Source organism: Perognathus longimembris, chromosome 28 (genome assembly GCF_023159225.1).
Source record: "Perognathus longimembris pacificus isolate PPM17 chromosome 28, ASM2315922v1, whole genome shotgun sequence".
Lineage (NCBI taxonomy): Eukaryota > Metazoa > Chordata > Mammalia > Rodentia > Heteromyidae > Perognathus > Perognathus longimembris.
The window spans coordinates 15,560,911-15,574,761 of NC_063188.1; the positions used below are offsets into that span (position 1 = coordinate 15,560,911).

A 13,851-nucleotide genomic window follows, 5' to 3' on the forward strand; every position below is an offset into this window, starting at 1 on the left:
AAGATGATTGGAAGGATAATTGAGGTTTAGGGGGGCACACAGGGTCTAGTTTAAGTTCTGCCCCCAAGATCTTAAAGGGGTATACTTTCTGAATCTTATCACTGGGTATATGCAGTCCTCCTCTTTGTAGGAGTGTTTGTAGCTTGCTATAGGCAGCGTCTAGCATTGAACATCTGCTGCTCCAATAATGATGTCATCCATATAGACATATAAAATAATATCTGACTGGTTCCTAAGAGGTTGAAGTACTTGTGACACATAATGTTGGCAGAAGGCAGGACTATTAGCCATGCCCTGAGGTAAGACTACCCACTCATACCTCTGGTCTGGCCCCTGATAGTTAACCGAGGGCACAGAGAAGGCAAACTTTTCACAGTCCTGGGGGTCAAGGGGAATGGAAAAGAAACAGTCCTTGATGTCAATTATAATGAAATTCCGATCCCGAGGAATAGAGGGGATCCATGGCAGCCCCGGTAAAGGGGTGCCGGCGGGGATTATCCGCTCATTAATTTTTCTTAGGTCCTGTACCATCCTCCATTTACCTGAGGCCTTTTGTACAACAAATACAGGCTGTTCCAAGGGCTCAGTGAAGGTCTAACATGCCCTAGGGACAGTTGTTCTGATATTATTTCCTTTAATCTTTCTAATTTGTTTGAGGGAAGTGGCCACTGTTCCACCCACACTGGGGGACCCGGAAGCCATCGAATGGCAGGGACGGTAGGAACAGTGGCCCTTAGAATTGAGGGTGAGGCCCTGTAGAAGAAACAGGAGCCTCCTGCCCCGAGGCCTCAGAAGGAGGCAGTTTCTGATAGTCACTAGGGCCACCTGACAGGCCCTGGCCTGTGATGATCGAGGCCTCAACTTTTCCCAAGATATCCCATCCTAGCAGGTTATCTGGTAAGCCTGTCATTATCAGGGGACGCACTATTTCCTTACCACTGTTCATGTCATCCCAGGGAAGCCAGTCCCTGGTTGTCTCACTCTCAGTTATGCCTCCCACCCCCGAGGTCTGGGGTCTGGGGATTAAGTCCCACCACGGAGGCACCCCCTCCTTCTTTAATATAGTCCGATCTGCTCCTTTATCGATTAAGAATCGGAATCTCTTTCCAGATATAATAATTTCTGTCTTTGGCCTCATTTCTGAGACTATTGGGACTGCCCAGAGGCCCTCAGGATGGTCATTAGGCCTGTCACTGGGCTGATCACTGGACTGATCACCTCCTTTGGGTGACGGGGCTGGAGGGCGCCCCACTACTAGTTTAAAGGCCTCCCCTTAGCATCAAATCTGGACTTACAATCCTTTCGTCAATGAAATCTCTTTTTGCAGCGGGGGCAAGGTTTTGTGGGTAGCTCTTTGGCCCAGCCAGAAGGCTGTCCTCTCGAGGTGCCAGATCTTAAAAGACCAGAAGGACACTCCCTCTTGAATTGGCCCCAGCCACCACATTGGTAACAGAGCTCCCTGCTTACCTCACCGGTGGGGACAGAGGCAGGCTCCTCAGTAAGCAGAGTGGTCAGCGGCTGCGCCTGGCGGGCTCGTGCACTGATGCCCCGACGAGCGTAAATCCAGCTGTCCACAGATCTCTCCTTTACTCCTACACAAGCCAATCTGCGTTCTGATGCCATCCCTTCCCACACCAGGGTCCTTAGAAATTAATTTACCTGGGACCCAGGAAACTGTCGGTGGAGATTGTCCCTCTCTCGGCCAACGAAGGCAGCAAGACTGTCATTGGTCCCTTGGGTAGCTTTTACTACCAGTGTCTCTAGGGACCCCTCTCCCAAGCCATGCCATGCGGCCAGTCCCACAGCCTGTATCTGCTCCCAGTAGGGGGCAGGGAAGGCAGCCCGTAGGGGGCAGGTGGATCCAAACAGCATGCCAAAGGTTATGGGGATTGGCGGATCAGTAGCCTGATTTCTCTCCGCCTGAGCATAGCACTCATATCTGAAAAGGGAACACCACTCCTCATACATTGTTCTATCAAGCAGTGACCAGGCCAGGCTTCTCCATTCCAGAGCAGTAGAAAACCACTGGGCCACGCCCTCGAGTAGGCTCTCCCCCCAGCAGGTGTTCGGTCCCCCTCCCTCGAGGACTATTCTCCTGAATTCTCTGAAATCTTGTATCTCCTGGGGCCGCCACGAGGCTGAGATGGCTACCAGGTTGAGATTTGCTGAGTCGTCTGCGCTCCGTGAATGCGCGCTGCTGTAGCCACTGGGCTGCTGCTGCTGCTCAGCAGGGCTCCTTAGATTTGCATATGCATAGAGCCGAGCTGGGCGTCCGGTGGGGGAGGGGTAGCGAGACGGCAGGGGCTGCTGCGCACATTGTTCTCCCGCCACCTGTCTCGGGGCCATAGCCTCCCGCAGCGCCTGCCGCCACCCTGGGCCCTGCGTCCCTGGAACTCAGCACGCGGAGAAGCCGCGCTCGCAAGCCAGAACTTTAAAAGTCCCCGGCGAGGGGGCTGGGGATATGGCCTAGTGGCAAGAGAGCCTGCCTCATATACATGAGGCGCTGGGTTCGATTCCCCAGCACCACATATACAGAAAACGGCCGGAAGTGGCGCTGTGGCTCAAGTGGCAGAGTGCTAGCCTTGAGCAAAAGGAAGCCAGGGACAGTGCTCAGGCCCTGTGTCCAAGGCCCAGGACTGGCCAATAAATAAAAATAAAAAAAAAATAAAAGTCCCCGGCGGGGGGAGGGGGGGGGCAGGACCAGACTGCTGCCGCCTGCCCACCTGGCTCCAGGAGACGTGCAAAGCTGCACGCAGCCCAGGCCTCGGGTTTGCGCCCATCCCCGCATTTTGGAGGATGAACCTCAGTATTTTAAGAGGTGAATTATTCCACCTGCTCTGACTCTGTCCCATCTTCTTTGCTGACCTGATGGGAGAACCAGGTGTCCCGGAGACTCCACTCCAATTCCCTTAGGGCTTGCCGGTAGCTGCCGGACTCCCTCCTGCGGGCTCTGGGCCCCACGTTCGGGCGCCAATTGCCGGGCTAGGTGGGGATGCTAAGCTTACTCCTTTATCAGTGCTCCCCTTTTCACCCTCTCCCCTGGGCGCCCAACCTGCGGGCGGCCAAGGTGGAGCGAAGGGACACGGGCAAGCCTAAAGTGCACACGGCCGAATGAGATCCCCTTTCCTCCCTCCTTACCCACCAAGGAAGCCAGGCGCACACGGATCTCGGAGATGCTTCACAGAGCAATCCGGTTTTATTGGGAGGGGCTCACAGTAATACAATGATGATGACGAGGATTGAGCAGGAGCTGGTGATAGGCTGGGGAGCTTGTCCATCCAAGAGCAGCTCCCAAGGACCTCCCTCATGGGCTAACGTCACTTCCCATAGTACCACCCTCTGGGCAAAGCCCGCGAAAAGGGAGCACATGTGCTCGCTGGCGCAAGGTGGGGGATGGTCTCAAAGCTATCCCTTCTGGTTCTGGACCCAGAAGGAGATAGGTGTGGCTCACTTCCACACTGCCCCAGGGCTGAGGGAAGGGCGGTGTCTTGGGAGCACTCATCACCCTTCCCCCCTTAAGGCCAAGATGAATCCCCAACAGTTTATGAGGTACATTTTCTACCATGTTTGCACTAGGTAACAAACTGACTCATGTTCACGCCTTCTGAAATTGGCCATGTGTTTCATTACAGGGAAATACGAAGATTAATACTTTCAACTGGGCTAAAATCCGTAAGTTGAGTTTTAAGCGAAAGCATTTCCTCATCAAACTTCATGCCAATATTTTGGTAAGTAAGTTTCTAACAAATCCTTTTTACTTTCTATTCACTTAGAATTCCTTGATTGTTTCTGTAAGTGGTTTGGATATGAGTCGTGACAGTTGAATGGCCCTGGGGGCTGAGTTGCCTGTTCTCTTGCCTCTACATATACCAACTAGAGCTTTAGTCACACTTTAACTTAATACAAAACACAAAGAAATCTGATTAGCAGTTCAGAATGAATACAGTAATAGAAACATGGGGAAGCTGGACTGAAAATCAAGTCTCCATGGAAACTACTGTGGAGAGATTTGATGAGTCAAATAGGAGTGACTAGATCTAGGTCTATGGAAATAACCATTTGTTGTTCTCTTCTCCATTTTTACAAAAATACTGTCACCTAATTCCCTTAAAAATTACTTAACTCCTGACCAGATGTCCCAGCCAACCAGGATGTACAGTTCATATACATGTAAGAAAAAGAAGGAAATATAATATAATCAGGTGCTGATAGCTCACGCCTGTAATCCTAGATACTCTGGAGGCTGAGATCTTAGGATCACAGCTCAAAGCCAGCCAGGACAGGAAAGTCCATCAGACTCTCAGCTCCAATGAACCACCAGAAAACCAGAAGAGGAGGTGTGGCTCAAAGTGGAAGAGTGCCAGCTTTAGATAGAAAAATTATGAGCAGAATCACAAGTCCTTGCATTCAAATCTCAGTATGGGTAAAAGAAAAACAGAAATTATTGGCCATTTGCATTGTCTCTGGTGAGATAAAGGTGCCAGGAAGGATGCTAAGGGAAAAGAAACATGCACATGAACTAAAATTTTGCCTTCTAGAAGGTTCCTGTATGGGCTTCATTCTCTGGATCCTGGTGGTATATGGAAATGTTTATTTGCAGTTGAGGGGACTAGATGCAGTGGAAAACTAATGGAGAAAGTGCAAGGGGAACCAGGTAGGAACTTGGAAAAGAATGGGAGAAGTCAGTACAGCAGGTTGGTGGGGCTGCTGAAAACAGGATTTTGAGAATGCCATGTATCCTTGAGCTGTTAGCATGGGACAAACTTAAAACAGTAGGTCTGGGAAGCCACTCATCCCTAGGACAGATTCAAATATGCTTAAAAAAAAAAAAAAAAAAAGGAAAGGGCTGGGAATGTGTCTTAGTGGTAGAGTGCTTGCCTAGCATGCATGAAGCCCTGGGATCGATTCCTTAGTACCACATACACAGAAAAAGCCAGAAGTCATAGAGTGTTAGCCTTGAGCACAGAGAGGCTCAGGGACAGTGCTCAGGCTCTGAGTTTAAGCCCCCGGACTGGCAAAAAAAAAAACCCAAACAAAAAAAAAACCCCAAACAAATAAAGGAAAACAGTATATACATCACAGAATAAAAGAGCATTTAGAGGAAGTGTTTCTAGATGGTATATTTAGAAGGCTGGTGTAACCATCCTATAAAAACCCCTCCATCTGTAAGGAAATCTCCTCCCGCCTCTTTCCTGTTGGTCATTTATAACTACTTGTTACCAGGAAAGAATACCTTTTGATGGTTCATTGTGACCTAATTTACAACTTCATAAAAATGTTCCTGGTAGAGAAGAGTCAGGGAAACAAAAACAGCACTTAAGGTGAGGGGAATAGGCAAAAGCTTACAGATGGTGCTACTTGTGAGCAGTGTCCCCATCTGCTTCTCAGAAGGTTGTCAGTTTGGTTTCAGTAGCTGTGAAGTCTTTGGGGAGCCAAGTGGAAAACCAGAAGCTGCCTGAGCCACTGGCCCAAAAGTTGAAAGGACTGAGATTTGAAAGTCTTTGATATCCTTGAAGGATATTTTGCTGAATGGAAATTGGTTTACACAGGTGTTGTGCAAGGACACTTTGGAGTTCACCATGGCCAGCCGAGATGCCTGTAAGGCTTTCTGGAAGACTTGTGTGGAGTATCATGCTTTCTTCAGACTTTCGGAAGAGCCCAAATCAAAGCCCAAAACTCTCCTGTGCAGCAAGGGCTCTAGTTTCCGCTATAGGTAATGAAAGACATACGACACACAAGAAAGCTACGCACACTACTTCTTTTCAGTAACATGGAGGAGTCTGAATTCCAGAAGTAATGAGGAATTTATTTCAGGCACTTGAAAGATTATACCCTATATTGCTCATTTGGGGTATGCCATTGTTAGTTAGGGGGAGGGGCATTCTACCTAATGCATTGGAACAGAATCACAACCATGATCAAGGGACATAGCAGCTAGAAAAAAAAACATGTGGTGGGCTGGGAATATGGCTTAGTGGTAGAGTGCTTGCCTAGCTTGCATGACGCTCTGGGTTCGATTCCTTAGTACCACATAAATAGAAAAGGGTAGAAAGTGGCACTGTGGCTCAAGTGGTAGAATGCTAACCTTGAGCAAAAGAAGCCCAGGGACAGTGCTAAGGCCCTGAGTCCAAGCCCCAGGACTGGCAAAAAGAAAACAGAGATGTGTTTAACAGACCTATTGTTTCCTTTATGTGCAGTTTTAACACAGACCATGGAAAGGAAAGCTCAGCAGCATCCTTTTGGTGGGGAGGTAGAGTGAGAAAGCACTGGAAGGGGATAAGGGATTAAAAAGATTGAGCAATATTGCCTTGGAAGTTCCTTGCCACAGGTCACACCTCAGAGGGATGGGAGGGACGAATGGGAGGGAAGGATGGGAGGGGAATTAAGATCTTGTTTTTACTTGAACACATGAGCCTAGGAATTCATTGGAAGAAGCTTTCAAAAGTCTTAGCTAAGATCAAAACATTCTAATCAAATATTTCCACATAAGTGATTTTTCAAAGCAAGGAGGCTTGCCCCAGTAAGAATTGAGATGTTAAACACACACACACACACACACACACACACACACACACACACACACTCACCCTCAAAACCTTATTTTTGATGGAATCTTTCCAAAGTGTATGCTACAAACCTCTGCCTTCTTAAACAGATGATACGGAGCATATTTTGCCCTTTTCTTAATGACCTGAGTTATTATAAACAGCACTTATTACTCTGTGCAGACAGCTGCAGGGCAGCAATGGCCTCAGGGAGGGGGAGACATGTCAGGCCTTGCACTTCAGTGATAAATAGCCCAGACTTTGGGGGTTTTATTATTCTTGTGATTTCTTTGTTGCCTCTTGTATTTCTCCCACTAGTCAGCTGGATTTCTTTGCTAGTGTACGCCTGACTGGAGCAATCCTCTTCCATGATTTCGTTAGCTGCTTTTTTCCACTTTGGATTGGAAAGCCAGATACATATCTTAATAAGAAATCATGTATGCCATAAAAGCCAGTTGGGTTTTTTAATTAAAAATTTTTATTTGGGATTGTTTAGTCGAAATGTTACTGTTATTGGTTCTTGAATAAGTAAGTGTTACTATTCATGGGATGGTCAGAGATTTACCCTTATGTCACAATCCAGATGCTTTTGGTTTCAATAAAAAAATGAACGTGGCTCTCATGTTTTAGTAGCCAATTATGATAGCATTCATGATTTTTTTCATTGTTATAACAGTGGAAGAACCCAAAGGCAACTTCTGGAATATGGGAAAAAAGGGAGGTTGAAGAGTTTGCCATTTGAAAGGTAACATGCTTTTGCTTCTGTGTTATGCTGATTTTAAGTTGAATTTTAAGATGACTGTATATGTGTCCTGATATTCCCTGGATGGCCATTTCAATGACTTCTCTGTTTGGATGACTTTAGGAAACATTACCCATCTCAGTACCATGAGCGACAGTGCAGGTCATCGCCAGATATTCTCTCTGATGTGTCAAAACAAGTAAGATTTCTGACAGTTCCTATCTTCTTTAGATAAATGTCATTTGTCCCAATTGCAAATGGTTTCAAGAATTGATTCTGCTGCAATCTCCCAGTGTGTATAAAGGATACGCAGTTGGAGTAGGTTAGCCTCCCAAGGAGGTCTGCTGGTTCAGTGTTTCTTGCCAATAGGCCATTTAGTAAACTACCACTGGTGTATAGCTTCTAGACGGCAAGGAAGTGGAATACCTTCCAATTGCAACCTGTATTGTTAAAATTTTGCAGAAAGCAGATACAAAGACTTTTCTATGGCTTTATATTTTTTAACTAAATGTTTGGAGCAGTAGAGGAGGTTAATCTAATCAGTGTGCAATATGTGCATTACGAAATACCATGATGAACCCCTTTGTATAATTAATACTCAATAATGGAAAGGGGGAAAATAGGAAGACTCTGCTACTTTACCTATAGGACACGTCAGGCTCTGAGGAGAGTATTTGATCTTTTGTTAAGGTTTTATGCTGCTTAATTGTATAACTTAAATTCAAAAGAAAATATTATTTGACTAGAACTGAGCATTGTCTTCATTTGAGTTTTGTAGTGAGAACTCAGTTAATCATGTTTTCTTTGTTGACATACTAGGGTATGAACACATGGCCTGGGTGCTGTCCCTTAGCTTTTTGCCTCAAAGCTGTTGCTGTACTCCATGAGCCACTGCTCCACTTCCAGCTTGTAGGTGGTAAATTGGAGACAGAGTGTCACAGACTTTACTGCCTGGGCTGGCTTTGAACTGCAATCCACAGATCTCAGTCTCCTTAATAGCTAGGATTACAGTCAAGAGCTACTGGCCAAATTTTCTTCAGAAACTAATTATGATCTCATAAACTCACATGCCTTCATTCAAGTCCTAATTTTTATCTGAAGGGTATCAGTTATGATGAATGGTACATCTAAGTATATGACTCTCTCAAGCCCTCCTCCCTTCCAACCACAGAAAATAGGGAGGAGGCTGGAACAGAAGAGCAGAAGGTTCGTCACTTAGCAAGGGGAAGTCAGACCATGCAGGATTCATGGCTCACCAACATAGCTACTCAACTTTTTTCTCTGGTTGGTCATGGGGCATGAACTCTGGGCCTGGGAGCTGTCCCTGAGCTCTTCAGCTCAAGGCTAGGGCTCTACCATTTGAGCCACAGCACCACTTCCAGTTTTTGGTGATTATTGGGACACAAGAGTCTCACGGGCTTTTCTGCCTGGGCTGCCTTTGAACTGCCATCCTCAGACAGCCTCTTGAGTAACTAGGTTTACACGCAGGAGCCACCGGCACCAGCATCAACTTTTTTATATACAAAATGAAACCTGATGCATATATAAAACTTGGAGGCTGGAAATGGGGTGGTACCGTATTGTAAATTCTTTTTTTTTAATCTTATGGAATTTTTTAAATTAATTAATTAATTAATTAATTGCCAGTCCTGGGGCTTGAACTCAGGGCCCGAGCACTGTCCCTGGCTTCTTTTTGCTCAAGGCTAGCATTCTGCCACTTGAGCCACAGCGCCACTTCTGGCCATTTTCTATATATGTGGTGCTGGGGAATTGAACCCAGGGCCTCATGTATACGAGGCAAGCACTCTTTCCACTAGGCCATATTCCCAGCCCGTAAATTCTTTTTAACACATGGTACAAATTATTATCCTTTCATCTATAGCTGTCCATCGTGGACTAGAACATAAATTGATTTTGTGAAATCTCTTTTTAAGATTTTTAAAAGCTTGGTGCCAGTGGCTCATGCCTACAATCCTAACTACCCAGGAGACAGAGGTCTGAGGATTGAGGTTCAAAACCAGCATGGTCAGGAAACTCTGTGACTCTTATTTCTGATTAAACAGCAAAAAGCCCAAAGTGGAATTATGCTTATGTGATAGAGTGCCAGCTTTGAGCAAAAAAGCTAAGGGACAGTGCCCAGGCCATGAGTTCAAGCCCTACTAATACAATTTGTATATTAGTTGTATAATCGGGGGGAGGGTTTGGTTGTGGTGTTTCCATGTGTGTATATAAAGTGCTCTTCTATTCACTCTCCCTTAGGCTCCTTTACCCATTCTTAAAATCTTTCTTTCAAAATTTGTGTCTAACTTAAGACCCTGTCCCCACACTGGTGGTTTTTTTTTTCTTTTCTCTTATCCTTTCTTTCAAGGTGGACGATTTGAGACTAGCCTATGGGAGCGGGTACTACCGAAATGTGAATGGCGTGCATGCATCTGAGCCCCTGTTAGATAGTAGACGGAGGAACTCTGCAGTGGAGGTGACATTTGCAGCTGAGCTGGAACGTTCCAAACCAGAGGCAGACCCCACAGCATTACACCAATCCCAAAGCAGTTCTTCATTCTCCTTTATTTATTCAGATCCTGTCTTTAGCACTGACCTTGAACCTGATTCCAGAGACTTCTTCGAGGAGAGGACTCCTCTAAGTTCCTTCCAAACAAGCTCTAAGTTTGCTGACAATCACACAAGCCTATCTTCAGGCCTCATGAGCAAAGTGAGTCCAGCAAGACAGTTAATGTACACAGACGTGCCCTATGTTCCTTATACTACACAGCAGGTTGATATTATGCCTCCCCAAGTCTTTTTCTATGTGGACAAACCACCCCAGGTGCCCAGGAGGTCTCCGATCATGGCAGATGAAAGGGTTAGATCAGATAGCTATAGAGAACCCACTGCAATAAAGCCAGCCAAAAGAAGCCCAAGGAATATCAGAATGAAGAACCTTCAGCAAGACCTTCAAGAACTCCAAGAAGCTATAGCCAGGACTAGTGGTAGGGGCAACATCAGTGTAGATCTAGAAGAGGAAGACCCCAATTTAGAAGATGCATTTGCCTATAATATTCAAGAGCAAACCCCTAAACGGTCCCAGAGTCAATCAGACATGAAAATGATGCGTTTTCCTTTTGGATCAGAATTTCGACCTTTAGGGCCATGCCCTGCTCTGAGTCGTAAAGCAGACCTGTTCCCCTGTATGTTTGCAGAACAGGAGTTGCCAGCAGTTGTGGTGGATCCAAGTGCAGCAGAGAGGTATGTAGCTAGTGAATCCAGTGATTCAGAATCTGAGATTCTTAAACCAGACTACTATTCTTTGTACGGTAAAGGAATAAAGTCACCCATGGCCAGAATTCGCTTGTCTTCCGGCAGTCTACAACTGGATGAAGAAGATGAAGACATTTCTTTTAACACCTCAGCTACTGAAGACAGGACTTTGCTAAAACCATGCAATTATTTCTTAGCTTAAAAAAATGGGAACTCCAGGACCATTTCTGGGCCTGGTATATGACCATCTTAGGTAAGAAATGAGAAACATTTTAATCCACCATTTTCTCAGCCACACTTAATTTGACATGAAGGGAATCTTTTAATTGTGACCACCTAGTATGTAGGGACAATCCAGCTGTTGCCTCACTCCTGGAGCTTTTCTCTTTCATTTCCTCTCAACATCTGGAACAAGCCTTTTCTGGGAATTGTGGGGGGCTGAAGGGAGTATTATACACTTCTTCATACAAACATAAATGAAAGACATGCTCTTCAACACGGAACAACAGGGAGAATGTGGGTGGGCATATGCAATTGGCTTTTGATGTTATTTTGTGACTTAGTAGATGTGACTATGTTGGTCATTTTGTATTTATATAATACTAAACAAAAGTTTCAGCCCTCAATATTTGGGTGGGACCCAGGGAAAAAAATCTTGTTATATATTAAAGACTTCAGTATTGTGTACTTGTATGGGAGGCAAGGCCCTCCTACCAAATCAGGAATAAGGGGATAGTCTAGCTCCTGTCAACAGAACACATACTTCAGAGTTAATATAGTACTTGGCTGAATTGTAAATCCACAAGTTTCATCAATTATGCTAGTTTCTAAGGCTTGATATATATGTATATATTATATATACATATATGTATATATACATATATACGTATATATGTATATATACACATATATATGATGAGGATAGTATGATGTTTGACTTTTAATTTCTCGATTCTTAAATTTATTATGTAATAAGATAAAAGTTAACAGATCAGTTTGTTTGTTGGGTATCCCCTGGCAGAAAGATTTTGTTTGGGGTTTTTTTTTTTTTACCATGTCTTTGTTGCATGTATATAGGCAAGGAAGTGAGATGCTACTTTAATAAAAAGTGATGGAAAATGTATTCAATTAAAAAACAAGTTATAATATGGTCTTCTTTTGTTTTAATCCATTTCAGAAGTGATTGGTTATGGCCTATTACTAGGGAACGGGACATTTAGAGGACAAGGAAAAGTAGAGAGAGACAAGTGAACATAGTAAAGGGTGCGGAAGTGGAACTGAGGAATAGCTGAAAAGAAAATGATAGAACTGACAGCAGGCTTTATTAATGATCCAAAATACTGTGCTCAAGCCATTCAGAAGTCATAGAGCTCATTTCACTCTTTTCTTCTCCTGGACACATAACTCACAAGTCTGTAGTTACTTAATACTAAGAAGATAGTCAATCCAGGTCACCTCTGTATTAATTCTAGAGAACCTGTCTCTAGGAAAAACTCAAATTCTCTTGTGCTGTTTCTCTTTTCTTCCTTGTCTCAGTTTCTGAAAAATCTTAGCTAAATGTAGTTTCTTATATGAACTATAGGGTTCAAATCTATATGCAGTTTTTTAAATAACATGGTAATGTGAGAGACTATATAATGCTTGTGCATATTTTTGAAAGGAAGGCACATTCATGATTTTGTCAAGATAGAAGGCAGGCCAGGGCTGGGGATATGGCCTAGTGGCAAGAGTGCTTTCCTCGCATACATGAAGCCCTGGGTTCAATTCCCCAGCACCACAGAAAACGGCCAGAGGTGGCGCTGTGGCTCAAGTGGCAGAGTGCTAGCCTTGAGCAAAAAGAAGCCAGGGCCAGTGCTCAGGCCCTGAGTTCAAGCACCAGGACTGGCAAATAAATAAATAAATGGATGAATAAATAAATAAAAGAAGGCAGGCCATATATTCATCATAGGTAAATATCAGTGTGTGTGTTATCTACCAGTTTACAACAGAAAGTTTGGTTATAGTGTTCTAATAGTAAAAGGCAAAGGGGGAAATATTTTGAAACAATTAAAATAATACCCCATAGTAACCCCCACCCCGACCCCCACTCTATATCACCCCCACCCCCACGCCATACCACTCCCCACCCCATGTCACCCCCATCCCCACCCCCCACCCCATGTCATCCCCCATCCCCACCCCATGTCACCCCCACCCCATACCACCCACCACCCCCACCCCATACCACACCCACCCCATGTCACCCCCACCCCATACCACCCCCCACCCCATGTCACTCCCACCCCCACTCCATACCACCCCCCAGCTCAAGAAAACAAACACTGAGGATCACAAAATTTAAATATTTATTCTTAAAACCCCCCAAACAGTAGAATATGCTTCACCTAAAAACAGTTTACAGGATTAATATCTATAATGAATAAGCATTACTATTTGTATTTGTGATGCAGTTATGTTGTAAGGTTTCATGTAATCAATTTATAAATTTGTTGCTCTCACTTCTACAAAAATAGCGTATAATCCATGATGAGTTGCAAAATTATTTCCAGAGCTCTACAGATAACCGCTACTGAGATTCAACTACCTAGAAGGTGAAAACTTTGAAATGAACCATTAATTCAAAATAGAACGCATTACAAGTAATTGTTACAGTATAGGCACCAATGAAAAGAATCTTAGCATATGGCACTACAACTTTCTCGAGTGTTTGTATTTGAAATAAAAAGATGCAATGGCCACTTTGACTAAAAATTATATGCTTGTAGAACATCTTCTAATATTGGCAACTACTCAGATCTCTTAAAAAATAGCTTGTGCAAAAACAAAATGCGCAGATCCAAATGATAAAACATCGACTATCAAAACTAATTAACATCAATAATTCTACATCTACTAAAATATAACCCCAGCTGAGCACTTAGGCAGGCATAATATATATACTACACTTAGAGAAAACTGTATTACCCACTTAACAGTACCATAAATAGAACTGAAAATTAACTGTACAGTCTAACTTACTTATGTGTGGACAGAAATCCTCCTGTACTATGGTTATTCTCATATGTACTGGACAATGTTCATTTAAATACCCTTTCAAAGGTTAAAAACAATGCTTATGTGCTGATAATTATGAAGAACAAAAAAGTATAAATAGCTCATAGGATAATTAACTGCCATGTTCAACAGATGCTGGCGAGCCAGGCGCTGGTGGCTCCCTCCTGTAATCCTTGCTACTCAGAAGGCTGAGAGCTGAGAATTGTGGTTCAAAGCCAGGAAAGGCTGTGAGACTCTCATCTCCAATAAACTACT

At 44.2% G+C, this 13,851-nt stretch overlaps 1 protein-coding gene across 1 annotated transcript in view; it reads left to right on the plus strand.

The window, feature by feature from the left end:
- Nucleotides 1-10,744, plus strand: part of Frmd7 (FERM domain containing 7) — a 34,091-nt gene extending 23,347 nt beyond the window's left edge. Inside the window, exons 8-12 of the mRNA XM_048336748.1 lie at nucleotides 3,633-3,728; nucleotides 5,550-5,713; nucleotides 7,222-7,290; nucleotides 7,411-7,486; nucleotides 9,656-10,744. Coding sequence (XP_048192705.1) covers nucleotides 3,633-3,728; nucleotides 5,550-5,713; nucleotides 7,222-7,290; nucleotides 7,411-7,486; nucleotides 9,656-10,744 — 1,494 coding nt within the window. The remainder of the gene's footprint in view (nucleotides 1-3,632; nucleotides 3,729-5,549; nucleotides 5,714-7,221; nucleotides 7,291-7,410; nucleotides 7,487-9,655) is intronic.
- The last annotated feature ends 3,107 nt before the right edge of the window (nucleotides 10,745-13,851 follow it).